The sequence below is a fragment of the Theropithecus gelada genome, chromosome 2, assembly GCF_003255815.1.
Source record: "Theropithecus gelada isolate Dixy chromosome 2, Tgel_1.0, whole genome shotgun sequence".
Taxonomy (NCBI): Eukaryota; Metazoa; Chordata; class Mammalia; order Primates; family Cercopithecidae; genus Theropithecus; species Theropithecus gelada.
In genome coordinates this window covers 28,383,630-28,402,693 of record NC_037669.1, presented here as the reverse complement: position 1 = coordinate 28,402,693, position 19,064 = coordinate 28,383,630, and the positions used below count along the sequence as shown (strand labels likewise).

The following is a 19,064-nucleotide window of genomic DNA, read 5'->3' as shown; positions in this document are numbered from 1 at the left end:
TTCTTCATTGTAATAATCCTAGTGTTTCTCATGTGCTAGAATGAGGTGCATTTATTAATTTCTTCCAAGTGTCTGCAGAATGCTTAGATAGGCCTATTTTCTGCCATCAGATCAGCTAATATCTATTAGGCTAGACCCTGTAAGTTTAAAAAGACATTAGAGGACACTCCACATTTCCTGGTACTTGGTTTTGAAATGTTCAAGGTTAATGCTGAGTCATTTCGATCATCAAAATAACCACCAGGACAAGGAGGCAGGGTGTTTGGTGATAGCCCATTCCTAGGCGCAATTAAAAGTGTCATTTTGAAAGGGGCACAAATATCATTTTCTTAGGAGAAGTCCTCTGGGAAGATTCTGCTACTGGAAAGGAGTCAAGTGTGGTCCCGCTCCATGGCAGTTCTATGACTGGTCCCCATGCCGCATTTATCCTCTCCTTTATATCCCCCTAGCATTTGGAAACTTGTCCTATTTTCTCTCTCCAGCACCTAGAAAAATGTGCTATAAAGCAGAACATAAGATTAGGTACTTGTAGTTGCTATAGAAGGTCAAGATAGTTCCTCTGCCCCTCACTCTCCACCCACCTACTCAGTTCTACCATCAACTGCCTCCTACATCCAAGAATCTGTGTAGATATTATTTAATCTTTACACATCTAGTCAAGAATGTAGTATCATTTTTAGGGATAAGGAAATACAATCTGGTTAAGTTGCTGTGTTGAGAGGGTTCTTTAGGAACCAAATGCCAGGATAGAGTTAGATGTACAAGGGATCTATTAGAAGTGACATCTATGAAAGATGAAGATGCAAGCAAGCAGGATGGGGCAGAGACGTGAAAGGAGAGGCTGAGGGAGGAAGAGGGGATGGGAAGAGTGTCAGACGGTAGTGCAGCTCTGGGCAAGCATCCAGCACGAAGATAGCCCAGAAAGGACTCCCATGTTGGGCAGAAATGGCCAGACTCTGGTGACTTCACTGTGCCCAGCCATTGCCTGGGGGCTGCCTAGGAAGTGTGTGGCCTCAATGCTAATGCTGTGGCAGGTCCCAAAGGCACTACAGTTGGAGATTATCAGGTAACGGCACTTCTCACAGCTGAATGGCAAGTTCTTTTCCTGTTGGGAAATCTAGGACGTGCATAGCCATGGCCACCAGTTACTCAATGCCCCACAGCTTAAGATGGGAACCTAGGCCTAACATCAGTGGCTTTGCCTTCCCATGTGGGAGGGACATCAGGAACATCAGCAACCACTTCTAGCTTTTTTCAGTTTTCTTCTGTGTGGCCTCCTTTACCAACAATTTACTCTCTTCTCAGTAAACTGATTGTTAGCAATTAAACTTGTGTTGATTTTATAATTTACTGTAAGCACATAATGCTACAAACTTTTTGAATTTTATAAACCTGAGAAGTCGAGGGATAGGCAGATAAAAACAAAGAAGGGATTTTATTTGAACCAGACTTGTCTCAGTTCCCCAACTAGGTTCTTTCATATATATGTATTCATGCCTGTGTCCTGATGCTTAAAATTAGTAATTAATATCTACTTTTATATGGTACTTTAAGGTGGTGGTGTGTGTGTGGGGGGGTGTATTCCAGATGATGAGAACAGCTTGGCTAAACCTAAGGAGGACAAAGGAAGCAGGGGAGCTCTGCGGAAACAGGAGAATGTGACCTGGTTGGAGTGGGTTCGTGGTGGTGGGGGGAATGGAAGGTAAGTAGGGTGAACTTATTTAAAGCTGCCAAAAAAGTTCATACTTGATGGAATAGGTCAAATGGAGCCAGAAAAAAATTTTAAGCAGCAGTAGATCTTTCTTGATTAAATCAGCTTCTCCACCCTGAGCAAATTGAGGTATTTTCTGCCTTTGAAAAGTTCAATAGCTCCAGTGTGGAAATACTTCAGTTAAAGGGACATGAGGAAAGAGGCGGCAGGCAGAGCCTTATCTACCTGCCTGCCTCTAGCCTCCTCTCTCCCTGGAATACCAAAGGCTCTGTGGAGCACAGTTGAGAAACATTATCCCACCAGATTTCCTTTCTCCAGCCCGAGGCTGGATTGTAATTGAGGCAATGAGAATAGGCACACCATGGTTCCCACAGCTTGTAGAATCTTCGTTGCTATCTCTGCTGATGTCTGCATCAGAATTCCAGAAAATTTATCTTTTCTATAGTTCTATTACTCAAAACCAAGAGTCAATTAGAAAGTTCAAAGGAATAGTTGTTTTGATTGGGGAGCAATTGGTTTTCATTTTTGCATATGTGGCTTTTATAATAATGCACTTCATTCCTGCTAAATAAAGATATAGCTTTTTATTTAGCTCGTCATCTGGAATGCACCCCCACCACCACCACCTTAAAGTAAAATATAACAGTAGATAATTCACTACTAATTTTAAGTATACAGATATAGCTTCAGGCAGATATAGCTTGGTTGAGCTGGAAAGACATTCAGACCCAAACTGAACCTGATGGGTTTAACTCCCATTTCAGCAAAGGTTGGTGGATCAGGACAAATGACCATTAGTGCTGACAGTTCTGTTTATCAATTTCTTGGAACTTGGGTGAGTTAAACCCATTGTTAAAAATCACAACTCTGAGATGATGTTTAATAAAGTTCCCTAACCCTTATTTCCCCACATGAGACTACCCCATTGTAGACTGCTGGATCCTCTGAATCACCTTCCCCATACGTGCCTATGTATTGCAGGCAGAGGAAGACAAGAAGAATCTGAGCAGGATGCAAACTCAGATGGATAAACTTCAGCTAAAAGTGCACAATTACAAGCAGCAAGTCGAGGTGGCGGTGAGTGCCTTGGGAAGTTGCAGCCTCCTGGATTTCCCAGTGTTGTTTTGATTAAGGGAGATCTGTGGCCCTGAGCTCAGCCAGCAGCTTGTCAGAGAGGGCCAGCTCAGCTTAGAGTCTGCTCATTCTCAGTTTTTTTCTCAAGTTAGAATTCTCACCTATGGCAAAAATGTGTGTGGCTTTTCCCTCCAGGAAGCCAGAGCTCTCTCCTTTACCTTTGTGGTTTCACCCAAACAGGTGCACAACAAGAAATGAGCTACGTAAAAGCAGAGTGTCATGTAGGGAAGGCCAGTTTTGGGCAAGGTAGTCACCCTGGGGCCTCCCTCATCCCCAAACCTAGGGTAAACATAAACATGGTTCACAGTATTTGTTCTTGATGATCCTGGATATGGTTGTGGACAAAACCACCATAAATTGAAATGTACTTGCCTTCCCTGGGTCAGTATCTATAACTACAGGGAATGTAATTGGTAAGTGCCATATATATTGATTTATCCCTAATATTAACTCTTGAGGGGTTTCGATCATTTCAATGATTTGGCCTAAAATACTACCTGTTCTAGCTCAAGGTCTAATAATTACCTGTTGACCCATATAATTTTAAAGACAAGCCCCCTCTACTCAGGGGTAGAATAGGATGTTAAACTCAGGACAAAACAGACAACTGTGGTTATTCCAGCACATTTTCAGTCTGAGAGAGCTCTACTGCATCCAGTTGATGAAAGTGCCAACTAGGTTCTGAATTTCCAGGGAACAAAAGTTATAAAAAAATGGATCTTATACCTGCTAGAAAGTCTGAATCCTAATATATCATACCAAAATACGATATCCCATTCAATACTCAGAAGTTTAGATTCTTTTCACATTATTCAACTTTTTCATGTCAGAGCAGAAAAAAAAAAACCTGACTATATAGGCATGGAGATTTCTTTTTTTATTATTTTCATAGGAAGCACAAGCCAATCAATACCTTTCCAAGTATAAGAAGCAGCAACATGAGTTGAATGAAGTGAAGGAAAGGGCAGAGGTGGCAGAATCTCAAGTCAATAAACTCAAGATTAAAGCAAGAGAGTTTGGGAAAAAGGTACGGCAGGTATTCAGCTCTGTTCTAACTCTTCAATCATGTTTGTTTAGGGCTGATGTCATTGCATGGACCAGTATAACAAGAAATTTGTTTTTCTCTTTAAAAGCTTTTAAAAGATAAGAACAAAGGGTTCCAATAAAGTCTTCCCATGTTTACTAAATTATACTTGTCCAGGTAGATGAAATGCTAAGCATTTGAGTGGCATGCACATTGTATTTATACTTTTCAAATGCTTCCATGTTAACTTGCAGGATCTGAGATTGAGGGCCTGGATTCATTTGTGTAAAGTAGTCAGGAGTCCATGGAAAGAAGGGGATTTTAAAAAGCACAGATGGATCGGCTCAAAATTCGGAGTGAACTCTTTCCGTAGTAGACACATACGTGACTTTGTACAATGTCAACATGGAGTCGAAGAGGGAAGATGTTTAAGATTGAGGCAGTGAAGGAAAACAAATGCAAGAGTCTTGCTTTGTAGTTCTCTGCTTTATATTCCTGATTCTGCCTGAAAACACAGAGAAAGGATCTTTTTATATCTCTTTGGTCCATGAAATGATTCTTCTAATCTAATGGTAGAGGCCATTGCCCTGATTTTACTGGTAGAGTGACAAAGAACAATGTACTGAATGTTTGGTAGGGTCAGGTAGTCTCGGCTTCCTTATTAAAATTTTCCCAGGAACACACAGTTTTTAAATGAGGTCTGGCTTTAGGAGAAAGGAATCAGAGGAGATTAGATCATGCGATATTAGCTAATAGATTGCCTGAAATCACTGAGCGTAGCTTCTGGCATACATAGGCACCATCATTTCATTTTCTTTTTAAACGTGGTGCATCACTAGCCCAATTTCTCTGTTTTTGGGCAGAATCAGGAATATAAAGCAGAGAAATACAAAGCAAGACTCTTTCATTTGTTTTCCTTCACTACCTCAATCTTAAACATCTTCCCTCTTCAACTCCATATTGACATGGTACAAAGTCATGTATGTGTCTACTATGGAAAGAGTGCACTCCAAATTTTGAGCTGATCCATCTGTGCTTTTTAAAATCATCTTGTTCCATGGACTCCTGATTATTTTATACAAATTTTTCCAGGCCCAAACTGAATTACTAGTAACCCTGCAAGGTAAGTTGATACGGTTGCCAATAATATGCATAAATACAACCTTAAGGGAGGTCAAAAGCATCTCTTTTGGAGGACAGCCTAAGAGTTGGTTATATTGAAGATACTTAGATATAAATATAAGACATATGACTCATTGAGAGACTCCAGAAATTTTTTACTGATGTCTGAATAGCTGCCTCAAGGATAAGTCCTATGTGAGAGGGCCAATTAAGAGGTTTGAACTCTGGCCCCAATTTGAGAAGTGTTGTGGCACTGGATTTAGGGTCTTCTCTGCAGAGCCCACCAGCAACCCCATGTAATGACTTGTTTAGGGAGGTGCTTCCCATGTGCTGCAATTGCATTCAGCTGCAGGAGGTCGAAGGGCCTCCAAAACAGATGCCATGCGTTCGACTTTGTCACAGTTCTTTTCAACAAAGAACACAGTGAGTAAAGCAGAAATTGCTTTTGAGAGGCTAGAGAGGAATAGGAAAACCTTCCTTGGCAGTGCAATGACTAATTGTTTCCCCTTCACAGAAGAAAAGCCAAAAAATCCCTCAACTGTCATACACACAAGGAAAAGGTTTGCTGAAAGAATTCTGTGTCAGGGCTGGGGAGCAAATTGGTGATGTGGCTGCAGAATCTTTCTCCTCATGGGGTTGGCTAAAGAGGGCTCTGCCTTCACTGGCAAGATAAGGCAGGCAGAAAATTGAGAGTGACCGAGCATGCCCTTGGGGTGAATTACCGGGGTCTGCTTTCTATAATGCAGATAATTGTCTCAATTCCCTGCCTCCCTTTGAAGTTAATGAAGAGTTGGCTAAGGCCTGCTTACCTCTGGAAAGGACTCAGCTTGGTTCTGGGCATGTGTTCCACTGGTGAAAATCACAGGAAATTCACAGAACACACTGACATTCTGTTTTTCAGGTTCAAAAAGAATAGTATCCCCTGCTTTGAAAGGACAACAGCTGGAGAAGTACAAGGAAGGTGCTGTTTCATGGCCAAAAATTTAGCTTGCGTTGGAAACATTTTTTAAAAACGTGTTTAAATTGCTTTTCACACCATATAAACAAGGCAATTAGAAAAATAATTAAAGGGAATATCATTGCTTCCACAGTTAATGGGGATTTTTTGATCCTCAAATGCAAGTAAACTACCTTGTAATGTTTCACATGACAGATTAAATAAATGGAAGAACTTTCTCGATTCTGATGTTTAAAAAATGAATAAATACTTAATCCTTTGTCCATATTTCCTCTTAATGGGTAGGACTCATAGATGACCTTAGACCAATCACGCTCCATGGGGACTAGGGCATGTTGGTGAATGGTTTTTACTGAAGTTAGGTAACTTTGGCTTGATTCACCCCTACGTCTATGAATGTATATTGTGAGCTGGCAGTGGTGGAATGAAAGTCATAAAATCTCCTCAGCATTGTGATATAAATATAGCCATAGTTAGGCAATTTGAACATGTAGGCAAAACTCTCCTAATCAACGCACATGTAGGCTATATGCTGGTACACACTTTAAACATGGAGGTAACCCCACACGAGACATTCAGTGACAGGTGATGTGCTGGATTTCTGCAGTGCCAATTTAGCTCAGCCGGAGGAACATGTCCCGGAATTCCTGTCTCTCGTGGTTCTGGATTGGAGTAGGTCATAAAGAATTTTACATTAATCTGATAAGCAAAAATCAGCTATTTTACGCTCATAAGGTCAGTGTACAGACCCAAGCATTGTGACAGCTTGAAAATATGACTCCTGGCCAAAAAGGGGCACTAGAAAGGACCAGAGACAGCTCCCTGGACCCAGAGCTCTTCCAGCTCCTGCCAGCCGCCTCCTCCAGCTTTGCAGAGTCCTGGCCAGGTGTGTGTGCAGCTCCATGGCAACCAGCACCAGCTTTTCCTGAGATCATCCACAGCATTGCAGTGGAGGCCGTGAGGCAGACATGGGTTCTGTTTGTTCTTATGGACTTCCCTTCATCCTCGCTGCATGCACAGCCGACCTACCGTGACTTCAGGCCCAGGACCAGATGCAGAGGGAGCAGCCTGGCATAGACTTCTCCACCAGCACCCACAATTGTGTAAGGTTGAAGCTCTATAATAAATCTTTATTCTGTCATTCTCCGGTTCTACCTCCCTGATCCAACCCTGACTCATATGGGTAGCTTGAAGATTAATTCAGAGACTCAGTGGTATCAGAGGATCCAGGTTCATTCTTGTCTGAATCTCTTGTCATTGTAAGAGGACTTCAGCAGTCCTGAGCATTTTCTCCCCATACAATAACCTCTTTTTAAAATGGAGAAACACCTTCCCAGAAACAGACCTCTGGAATACTTTTCCTCATATCCTACGGAACAGATTTCTTTACCTTCTTATGCTGAACCAGTCTAGTGGCAAGAGGACTGCAATTGCCAGGGTTGGCTCAGACAGATCAAAGTGAATCCTCTTGAAACATTAGGGTACCATTTTGAGCAAGGCTAACCAAATTTGAGTTTTGTGGTTGGTGGAGGGGGATGCACAGCCACAGAGTGGACTAGCAGGGATGTGTGTCAGGCTGTATCCAAAGCAGTCGCTCCTTCTTACCATCGGTCTCAACCCAGTGAGAAAACACAAAACATTTAACTTGGAACTTTTCTAGGTTTTTTTTTCCTGAAATGGTAATTTTTAAAAACTTCAGTAAAAAATAAGTTTGGAATTATCCTTTAATAAGCCAGTGTTTATATTCAGGAAACATCTCTATATCCTAAACCTTTTCTTAGAAATTTGCTGTTGTCATATTACCAATCCTGAAGTCAGGATGCTATTGTTTCTGCACACCCCAGGCACATAGTAAAGTCAAACTTCAGTTTGGGGATACATCCAGTTTTAAGTATCATATTCTTTCACTAGGACATAATTTTTAAAAGGAACCAAGGTTAGGGGGAAGCAGAGATGGAAGACACTTAAATATTATCTCAATTGAATTTTTCTTCACAATGGAATTTTTTTAAGATACGTAAGTTACTTTTTTAAAAAAACAATTTAAGTTTTGGGAAGAATGTGCAGAATGTGCAGGTTTGTTACATAAGTATACATGTGCCATGGTGGTTTGCTGCACCTATTGACCCATCCTCTAGGTTCCCTCCCCTCACCCACCAGACCCCAACAGGCCCTGGTGTGTGATGTTCCCTTCTCTGTGTCCATGTGTTCTCACTGTTCAGCTCCCACTTATGAGAACACATGGTTTGGTTTTCTGTTCCTGTGTTAGTTTGCTGATGATGGCTTCCAGCTTCATCCATGTCCTTGCAAAGGACACGATCTCATTCCTTTTTATGGCTACATAATATTCCATGGTGTTTATACCACATTTTCTTTATCCAGTCTATCACTGATGGGCATTTGGGTTGGTTCCAGATCTTTGCTATTGTGCATAGTGCTGCAATAAACATATGTGTGCATGTGTCTTTATAGTAGAATGATTTATAATCCTTTGGGTATATACCCAATAATGGGATTGCTGGGTCAAATGGTGTTTCTGGTTCTAGATGCTTGAGGAATTGCCCACACAGTCTTCCACAATGGTTGAACTAATTTATACTCCCACCAACAGTGTAAAGGCATTCCTATTTCTCCACAGCCTTGCCAGCATCTGTTGTTTCTTGACTTTTTAATAATCATCATTCTGACTGGAATTCTTAATACTTTGCTATTTGTGATAACCCATCACAACATTGTAGCAAAAACAGAGTTAACTACATACAAGGTATAGGATTGTGAAACTGAGGTCATATGATAAAATTGGACCAGGTGGAAGTTACACCACAATTCAGAATTTGCTTTCTCTGATAGAGTCAAAACCTTGATCGACTAAGTCACACACAAGCCTGGTTATAGTGATAAGTTCACAAGCATTAAGAGTAGACTTTCTTTTACGTAAGTTGATGATTAAAATTAAGGGAAACAGATTAGATTAGCTGAGCTCTCGCTTCTCTTCTTGCTTAAAAATTTATATGAAAATCTAAATTTATTAGAAGACTGATTAGTAATATGCCAATTGAGCCAGAAGAGTTCAAATTATCTTCATGGCTAGTCAACCAACTATGCAAGCCTCGTGTGGTCAGGTGTAACCTAACTTCAGAGATTCTTATGTTGATAGGGCCCTTTTTCCTAGCAATCTTAAAGATACCGACAGTCTTACTCTTTGGCCTCCCTAAGATTCATCCCAAATTGAGTTGGTTACCCTGATATAACCATTCATATAAAACTAGACAAAAATACCTTGTCAAATCAATCATCTTGGTTTCCAGGCTCTGGTTTTTAACCTTTCCACTAAGGTGACTTCTGCTCTTATCTGCTCTCTCACCCGTTATCAGTTGATCAGATTGGGAACCAACCCCTAGTGATGCATTTCTTCCAGATTCTTAGCGGAGAGCTCACTGTAACCTCCTGGGCTGACTGGAACAGGAATGTAAATGAATGAGACAGTTCTTTTCAAAGTTAAATTGAAATCCTTAACATCCGGGCGTTTATACTCAATGCAGGTAGTGGGTCAGTGAATGATCCTTATGTCTTGAAAAGTAAATGTGATACTAGAAAATGGTTACAAGTCTTTGCAGTGGTAGAACTGTCTGGTCTGACAGGCCATTGCCTAGAATTGCAGTGCAGAAAGGGGATATGAAGTCACTGGATATTAAGGATGCTTGTCATGAGTTGTCAAGGTCTTCTCTCATTTCCTGTACTCTTCCTGAAAGACGCTAGAACCGAGAAAAATAGACTCTAAATGTCTGTTGTTCAAGTCAGAATAACCATTTATATCTTAAATATTTAATGATAGTAGTGTTTTGGGGTGGGCGGTAAGAAGCTTTAGTCTGTTGCTTGCATCTGTAATTAAAAATCCATGAGACCATTGCAAAATAAGTCTGAGTCTTATCAGTTAATTTTAATCTCCCTACTAGCTGTTTCAGGGTTTTTAACAGTGGGAAAAACAAGTTTATCACACTCCTAGCCCTTATTTATATTCTGATTAATGGAACACGTAAATAATAAAAGGAATGCAGTAAAAAGGAAGTATACAATCAAACTATAATTTGCAAGTGAATTATAGTTGTGTTTCTTTCCACTTGTATACAATCCCATGTTTCATGCTTCTATCATAAGTACATTGGCTCACCCTCATATGCACAATGCCATTGGAGATCTTCTCTACAAACAACAATAGGAGACAAGAAGAACAACCATGTATTTAAGCAAGTAGAGCCTGTTTAATTATAGACATTGGGAAAAGTCTAATTATATTTTTCGTGCTATATTATCCTGCAACCCCTCCTTGCTGTTTTTTTTCTATATAAAAGTCTTGCGTGATGATATGTGAATCAGTCAGAACTTCGATTACCCTTTTAAAGAAGCATTTTTATACTGTATATTGTTTGATAAAGGAAATAATGCCTTACCATGTTTTCTTCGGCATTATCAGAGGCATTATCATCGTGAGTGCTCTCAGTAGAGACACGACGTCTTTCTACAGGAAAAAAAGAGAACTTAAAAATAATTTCTTTGCAAACACCAAAATTCTCCCTTAGTCCTATCTCAATATAATTATGTTAATAGAATCATCTGAGTTACTCTCCCTTCATATCTTTAACAAACAACATGAAAAATGCATTCAATGTAAAAACACATCATCAGAAGCAGCAGTAAATGTGTATGGTTGATCCAGGTGCTCCAAAGCAGGGGAGTAAAGGCAGTTCAGTCAGCTTAGCAATTCCTGGCTTCTTGTGATCCTTGGCCTGGTTCCTACCAACTGCTAACAATGGAAATGTCATAGCCAAAGAGGGGATGAGAGTGATGGTTAAAGAAAAAGGGATATGTCATTTCTCAAAGAAGGCCTCCTTATGGACTTTCATAAAATATGGCCCTTTAATACATATCTTAGACAAAGTACATTTTAAAACAGTAATAGAAAAGGGAATTTAAAAATAAAACATATGAACCACAGTCATGAAACTGCAACCAGGGAGCTGGAGCTAGGAAAGGTTTTGTGGCTTTTCATATAACAGCTTCAAATATATTTTCAGCCCATCTCACTGCAGAAGTATGGAATATATCTATTTTTTAAAGTGGCCAATACTGTGACAAAGTTTTTGCCCATATCTTTTGACTGCTCCTCCAGAACCAGAATCCATTCTTCTCTCAGCCATGGGAGGCTGACCTCATTGGGCTCCATCAGCAGGGTGTCTGCTCCTCCTGGCTTCTATTTGGGCTGGAGATCAGAGACAGGGAAGAGTGAAATTAGGTATTCACTCTCCCAGCTTTTTCCCTGTATGGTCACCTTGGTCTGGCTCTGTCCTTCAACTGAAAGTCACTCTCTGATTTTTTGAAGGGTTTTTCGTGTCTCTATCTCCTTCAGTTCTGCTGTTAGTTATTTTTTGTCTTCTGCTAGCTTTTGAATTTGTTCACTCTTGCTTCTCTAGTTCTTTTAATTGTGATGTTAGGGTGTCGATTTTAGGTCTTTCCTGCTTTCTGATGTGGGCATTTGGTGCTATAAATTTCCCTCTAAACACTGCTTTAGCTGTGTCCCAGAGATTCTGGTATGTTGTGTCTTCGTTCTCATTGCTTTCAAATAACTTATTTATTTCTACCTTAATTTCGTTATTTACCCGGTAGTCATTCAGGAGCAGGTTGTTCAGTTTCCTTGTAGTTGTGTGGTTCTGAGTGAGTTTCTTAATCCTGAGTTCTAATTTGATTGCACTATGGCCTGAGAGACTGTTATGATTTCCATTCTTTTGCATTTGCTAAGGAGTGTCTTACTTCCAATTATGTGGTCGATTTTAGAATAAGTGCTATGTGGTGCTGAGAAGAATGTATATTCTGTTGATTTGGGGTGGAGAGTTCTGTAGATGTCTATTAGGTCTGCTTGGTCCAGAGCCGAGTTCAAGTTTTGAATATCCTTGTTAATTTTCTGTCTCATTGATCTGTCTAATATTGATGGTGGGGTGTTAAAGTCTCCCACTATTATTGTGTGGGAGTCTAAGTCTCTTTGTAGGTCTCTAAGAACTTGCTTTATGAATCTGAGTGCTCTTGTATTGGGTGCATATATATTTAGGATAGTTAGTTCTCTTTGCATTGATCCCTTTACCATTATGTAATGCCCTTCTTTGTCTTTTTTGATCTTCGTTGGTTTAGTCTGTTTTATCAGAGACTAGAATTGCAACCCCTGCTTCTTTTATGCTTTCCGTTTGCTTGGTAAATATTCCTCCATACCTTTATTTTGAGCCTATGTGTGTCTTTGCACATGAGATGGGTCTCCTGAATACAACACACTGATGGGTCTTGACTCTTTATCCAATTTGCCAGTCTGTATCTTTTAACTGGGGCATTTAGCCCATTTACGTTTAAGGTTAATATTGTTATATGTGAATTTGATCCTGTCATCATGATGCTGGCTGGTTATTTTGCGCATTAGTTGATGCAGTTTCTTCATAGTGTCGTTGGTCTTCATATTATGGTGTTTTTTTGCAGTGGCTGGTACCGATTTTTCCTTTCTGTATTTAGTGCTTCCTGCAGGATCTCTTGTAAGGCAGGTCTAGTGGTGACAGAATCCCTCAGCATTTGCTTGTCTGTAAAGGATTTCATTTCTTCTTCACTTATGAAGCTTAATTTGGCTGGTTATGAAACTCTGGGTTGAAAATCATTTTCTTTAAGAATGTTAAATATTGGCCCCCACTCTCTTCTGGCTTGTAGGGCTTCTGCAGAGATATCCATTGTTAGTCTGATGGACTTCCCTTTGTAGGTAACCTGACCTTTATCTCTGGCTGCCCTTAACATTTTTTTCCTTTGTTTCAACCTTGGAGAATCTGATGATTATGTGTTTTGGAGTTGCTCTTCGTAAGGAGTATCTTAGTGGTGTTATCTGTATGTCCTGAATTTGAATATTGGCTTGTCTTGCTAGGTTGGAGAAGTTCTCCTGGATAATATCCTGAAGTGTGTTTTCCAACTTGGTTCCATTCTCCCCATTACTTTCAGGGACCCCAACCAATCACGGATTTAGTCTTTTCACATAGTCCCATATTTCTTGGATGCTTTGTTCATTCCTTTTCACTCTTTTTTCTCTAATCTTGTCTTCACGCCTTATTTCAGTAAGTTGATCTTCAGTCTCTGCTATCCTTTCTTCTGCTTGATTGATTCGGCTATTGATACTTGTGTATGCTTCATGAAGTTCTTGTGCTGTGTTTTTCAGCTCCATCATATCATTTATATTCTCTCTGAACTGGTTATTCTAGTTAGTAGTTCCTGTAACCTTTTATCAAGGTTCTTACTTTCCTTACATTGGGTTAGAATATGCCCTGTTAGCTCAGAGGAGTTTGTTATTACCCACCTTCTGAAGCCTACTTCTGTTAATTTGTCAAACTCTTTCTCCGTCCAGTTTTGTGCTCTTGCTGGAGAAAAGCTGCAATCATTTGGAGGAGAAGCAGCATTCTGGTCTTTTAAATTTTCAGCATTTTTGTGCTGTTTTTTCCTCATCTTCATGTATTTATCTACCTTTGATCTTTGAGTCTGATGATGTTTGAATGTGGTTTTGTATGGGGGTCCTTTGTGTTGATGTTGATGTTACTGCTTTCTATTTGGTAGTTTTTCTTCTAACAGTCAGGCCCCTCTTCTGCAGGTCTGTTGCAGTTTTCTGGAGGTTCACTCCAGATCCTATTTGCCTGGGTATCACCAGCAGAGGCTGCAGAACAGCAAAGATTGCTGACTGCTCCTTCCTCTGGAAGCTTTGTCCCAGAGGGGCAACAGCCTGATGCCAGCTGGAGATCTCCTGTATGAGGTGTCTGTCAACCCTGGAGCTGGTATTTTGAAAAGATTAACAACATAGATAGGCTGCTAGCCAGACTAATAAAGAAGAAAAGAAAGAAGAATTAAATAGATACAATAAAAAATGATAAAGGGGATATCACCACTGATCCCACAGAAATACAAGCTAGCATTAGAGAATACTATAAATGCCTCTAAGCAAATAAACTAGAAAATCTAGAAGAAATAGATAAATTCCTGGACACCCTCCTAAGACTAAACCAGGAAGAAGTCGAATCCCTGAATAAACCAATAACAAGTTCTGAAATTGAAGCAGTAATTAATAGCCCACCGGCCAAAAAAAGCCCAGGACCAGACAGATTCACAGCCGAATTCTACCAGAGGTACAAAGAGGAGCTGGTACCATTCCTTCTGATACTATTCCAAACAATAGATAAAGAGGGACTCCTCCCTAACCATTTTATAAGACCAGCATCATCCTGATTCCAAAACCTGGCAGAGACACAACAAAAAATGAAAATTTCAGGCCAATATCCCTGATGAACATCAATGCAAAAATCCTCAATAAAATACTGGCAAACCGACTCCACAGCCCATCAAAAAGCTTATGCACCATGATCACGTTGGCTTCATCCTTGGGATGCAAGACTGGTTCAACATATGCAAATCAATAAATGTAATCTATCATGTAAACAGAACCAATGACAAAAACCACGTAATTATTTCAATAGATGTAGAAAAGGCCTTCGATAAACTTCAACACCCCTTCATGCTAAAAACTCTCAACAAACTGGGCATTGATGGAACATATCTCAAAATAATAAGAGCGATTTATGGCAAACCTTTAGCCAATGTCGTACTGAATGGGCAAAAGCTGGAAGCATTCCCCTTGAAAACCAGCACAAGACAAGGATGACCTTTATCACCATAGTTCAACATCATATTGGACGTTTTGACTAGGGCAATCAGGCAAGAGAAATAAATGAAAATATTCAAATAGGAACAGAAGAAGTCAAATTGTCTCTGTTTGCAGATGACATGATTGTATATTTAGAAAACCCCATCATCTCAGCCCAAAATCTCCTTAAGCTGATAATCAACTTCAGCAAAGTCTCAGGATATAAAATCAATGTGCGAAAATCACAAGCGTTCCTATACACCAATAACAGACAAATAGAGAGCCAAATCATGAATGAACTCCCATTCACAATTGCTACAAAGAAAATAAAGTATCTAGGAATACAACTTACAAGGGATGTAAAGGACATCTTCAAGGAGAACTACAAACCACTGCTCAAGGAAATGAGAGAGAACACAACCAAATGGAAAAAAAATTCATACTTATGAATAGGAAGAATCAATAGTGTGAAAATGGCCATACTGCCCAAAGTAATTTATAGATTCAATGCTCTTCTCATCAAGCTACCATTGACTTTCTTCACAGAACTAGAAAAAACTACTTTAAATTTCATATGGAACCAAAAAACAGCCCATATAGCCAAGACAATCCTAAGCAAAAGAGCATAGCTGGAGGCATCAAGCTGCCTGACTTCAGATTATACTACAAGGTTACAGTAACCAAACAGCATGGCACTGGTACCAAAACAGATACATGGAATAGAACAGGGGCCTCAGAAATAGCACCACACATCTACAACCATTTGATCTTTGACAAACCTGACAAAAACAAGCAATGAGGAAAGGATTCCCTGTTTAATAAATGGTACTGGGCAAACTGGCTAGCCATATGCAGAAAATAGAAGCTAGGCCCCTTCCTTACACCTTACAAACTGGGATCTAATTAAACTAAAGAGCTTCTGCTCAGCCAAAGAAACGATCATCAGAGTGAGCAGGCAACCTACAGAATGGGAGAGAATTTTTGCAGTCTATCCATCTGACAAAAGTCTAATATCCAGAATCTACAAGGAACTTAAACAAATTTACAAGAAAAAAACAAACAGCCCCATCAAGAGTGGGTGAAGGGTATGAACAGACACTTCTCAAAAGAAGACATTTATGCAGCCAACAAACATGAAAAAGAGCACCTCATCACTGGTCATTAGAGAAATGCAAATCAAAACCACAATGAGATACCATCTCACACCAGTAAGAATGGCAATCATTAAAACGTCAGGAAACAACAGATGCTGGAGAGGCTGTGGAGAAATAGGAACACTTTTACACTTTTGGTGGGAGAGTAAATTAGTTCAACCATTGTGGAAGACAGTGTGGCAATTCCTCAAGGATCTGGAACCAGAAATGCCATTTGACCCAGCAATCCCATTACTGGGTATATACCCAAAGGATTATAAATCATTCTACTATAAAGACACATGCACACATATGTTTACTGCAGCACTATGCACAATAGCAAAGACCTGGAATCAACCCAAATGTCCATCCATGATAGACTGGATAAAGAAAATGTGGCACAGATACACCATGGAATACTATGCAGTCATAAAAAAGAATGAGTTCATGTGCTTTGCAGGGACATGGATGAAGCTGGAAACCATCATTCTCAGCAAACTATCACAAGGACAGAAAAGCAAACGCCGCATGTTCTCACTCATAGGTGGGAATTGAACAATGAAAACACTTGGACACAGGGTGGGGAACATCACACACCAGGGACTGTCAGAGGATGAGGGTAAAGGAGAGGGAGGCATTAGGACACATAGCTAATGCATGCGATGCTTAAAACCTAGATGATAGGTTGATAGGTGCAGCAAACCACCATGGCACATGTATACCTATGTAACAAACCTGCATGTTCAGCACATATATCCCAGAACTTAAATAAAAAGAAAGAAAGAAAAAAAGAAGTAAGTCACTGTCCTTACAAGGCAACTAATCTTATGTGACTCTCTCCTTTCAAGTTTTGGGAACTGCTCTCTGTCCTTGTCCCTTAAAGTTTAAGTTTGCTAGTGAATCGGGTGCTCCCAGCTGTGAATATACTGTCTCGTAAGTTCTTTATCCAGTTTTGAGTGTGCCATGTGTTTACAGTTGAGAACTGACTTATGCAGACTTCCACTAAAGAAACTAAACTATCATTCTTGAGTAGGATGTAGCACCACCTCTCCCATAATTTGAACCTAATCCAATCACAGATATCAGTATATTAGGTCAATGGTTGATCTTGGTAGACAAGCTAGACTGCCTGTGGTCTCTTACTACTTCTGGCCAGCCAAGGGACAGGAACTAACCTACCTATTAGTACGACTGATCACAGGGCTAGAATTGGTGAGATGCTTGCTCTCCATTGCCCCTAAAACTATATCTTCAATAATAGTTTCTGCTATAACCCAAATCTCCTAACTTCAGAGGGGCAATAGCCAAATATCAACCAGAAAGACGGATAAAAGAGACACAGGATCTAGCTCAAGTTCCCAGGACACCCAGAGCCGCCTCAGGGGGATAGTGGAGTAAAGGAGGGCTTCTGGGGGCCTGAACCTGCCTCTGCCACTAGCTGGCTTGGTGCTATTAAATGATCCACCTAAATCTGTTTCACATGCCCACTTAGCACTTGAGCTAACTGCCCGGATTCCTGTTTCCTGATCTGTAAAATGTGGAGATCAACCAGATCTAAGTTTTGCCCAGATGCTCTCTAGCTCAAAATTCCATTACTAAAAGCAAAGTACTCTAAGAAAGTACTCCCTAAAAGTACTTCCCATGATCATGGCATCTTAAGATAGTTTAAAGTACTAGTAAGGTTTTTTACCTAAAATTTAGAAAAAAATTAATTGAACAACAATTAAAATGAAATGACCCATAAGAAAAGAACAATGCAGTTTCAATCAGAGCACCAACCTTGACTAAGCTCAGAGCAAGGGAGAACAAGCAGAGCCCAGGGACTTAAGCGGGTATCTGGCTTCCTTCTGAGGTGTGAGGGTAAGGAAGAACTCATGGTCCCGTCACTCCAAAGGCAACTTCTTAAAGCTTTGGCTTTTTTCTTTCCAGTTACCTTTTAATGCAGGATGATTAAGTCATCCTGGTTATCATTTCAATACTAGATTAAAATTTTAAAAAGTATGATCATCAATTAATTTAATTAATTTCTCAATTATTTATTGACAATAGTAGGAAATCTAAAAGCAATAGCAGTGTGCTACAGTGAATATGCTTGTATATAGTTTGGTGTACCTCTGCTCATTTAATGTGAGATAAATTCCTAGAAGTGGAACAGTTAGGTGGAAATGTAGGAGCATTTTAAAAGATTTTGGGTGAATTTTGTGAATGACATTCCAGAAAATTCAGATCAATTTACATGCCCAGTAGCTGTTTGGGCATGTATTTCCATGTTATCTTTAATATACATGATGTGGAACATGTGGGGCAGAGCCCAAATTCTTCCTGAGATATTACCTGTGCAACATTTTACTTTCCAAATCAGCAAAATCAGACAGAGCACCAAAATCAGACTGGCCACCAAAATCCATAAGCCTTTGTTATCGGAAGCTGTTTCTTGGCTTGGTTCTAAATAAAACAGAGAAACAAAGTCTGTGAACTGGAAGAAAAGGTACCAAATAAGAAATTTGTGGGTGGGTGAGGGTGGAGTATGTTTACTATTTTTAAAACTAGTTATTTCTGCATTACAGGTAGGAGGCTGAATTAATATGAAAACACTTTGCATAATAAAAAGGTCCTTTAGGATAAAGCCAAGAACCCAGACTGGACAGGAGAGTTTGTCTTCAGCATAAATATCTCCTAGTCTCAGTGTATCTATTGTGGGAAACCTACAGATACCATAATATTATTAGAGATTGGTGGGGGTTGGGAGAGCTGGGAGAAGAGTCTGAAAACCGGAGAGGCAATACGTCTATTATGCCTTTTCAGTTTCTATTGCTTTATACTGTAATAAGAAATAACACATTTTTATAAAGGAATAATTATGTCCATAAATTAGCCTCAGCCCAGTGTTCACCTTGGAGGATGAAGTAAGAGTGCAGTCCGCCATTGGCCTAGAGAAGACAGGGTCCTAAGGGAACAGTGGTAAGTTCAGAGGTGATAAAAGGAGCTAAGTAGAAGCCATGGTCTTGAGTTAGAGGTGGCAGGTGACCACAGAGATAATAGGCACAGTAGTCCCCCCTTATCCCTGGGGGATACATTCCAAGACCCCTGAGTGGATGCCTGAAACCTTAGTACCAAACCTTATGCATAGTATGCACTAATTTCTTTTTCCATCTTCACAGTTTTATAGATAGAAGATTCATTCTTACTGTAGATCTTAGCAATCTCAACATATGCTTTTTTCTCCCTTAAGTTGAGAGCTTTCCCTTAAAGGAAGCACTTCACGACTTCTCTTC

The 19,064-nt window shown here is 40.0% G+C and overlaps 2 protein-coding genes across 2 annotated transcripts in view; one reads left to right on the top strand and one right to left on the bottom strand.

Annotated features, from left to right (window-relative positions):
• Window positions 1-5,978, top strand: part of MYH15 (myosin heavy chain 15) — a 131,950-nt gene extending 125,972 nt beyond the window's left edge. Inside the window, exons 40-43 of the mRNA XM_025375445.1 lie at window positions 2,693-2,788; window positions 3,738-3,881; window positions 4,962-4,992; window positions 5,893-5,978. Of these exons, the coding sequence (XP_025231230.1) occupies window positions 2,693-2,788; window positions 3,738-3,881; window positions 4,962-4,992; window positions 5,893-5,978 (357 nt within the window). The remainder of the gene's footprint in view (window positions 1-2,692; window positions 2,789-3,737; window positions 3,882-4,961; window positions 4,993-5,892) is intronic.
• A 3,124-nt stretch (window positions 5,979-9,102) lies between these two features.
• The window catches only part of HHLA2 (HERV-H LTR-associating 2), a 75,163-nt gene continuing 65,201 nt past the window's right edge, over window positions 9,103-19,064 (bottom strand). The window contains exons 8-10 of the mRNA XM_025376806.1: window positions 18,124-18,234; window positions 11,159-11,209; window positions 9,103-10,468 (exon numbers count right to left, since the gene is read on the bottom strand). Coding sequence (XP_025232591.1) covers window positions 11,160-11,209; window positions 18,124-18,234 — 161 coding nt within the window. The 3' untranslated portion in view covers window positions 9,103-10,468; window position 11,159. The remainder of the gene's footprint in view (window positions 10,469-11,158; window positions 11,210-18,123; window positions 18,235-19,064) is intronic.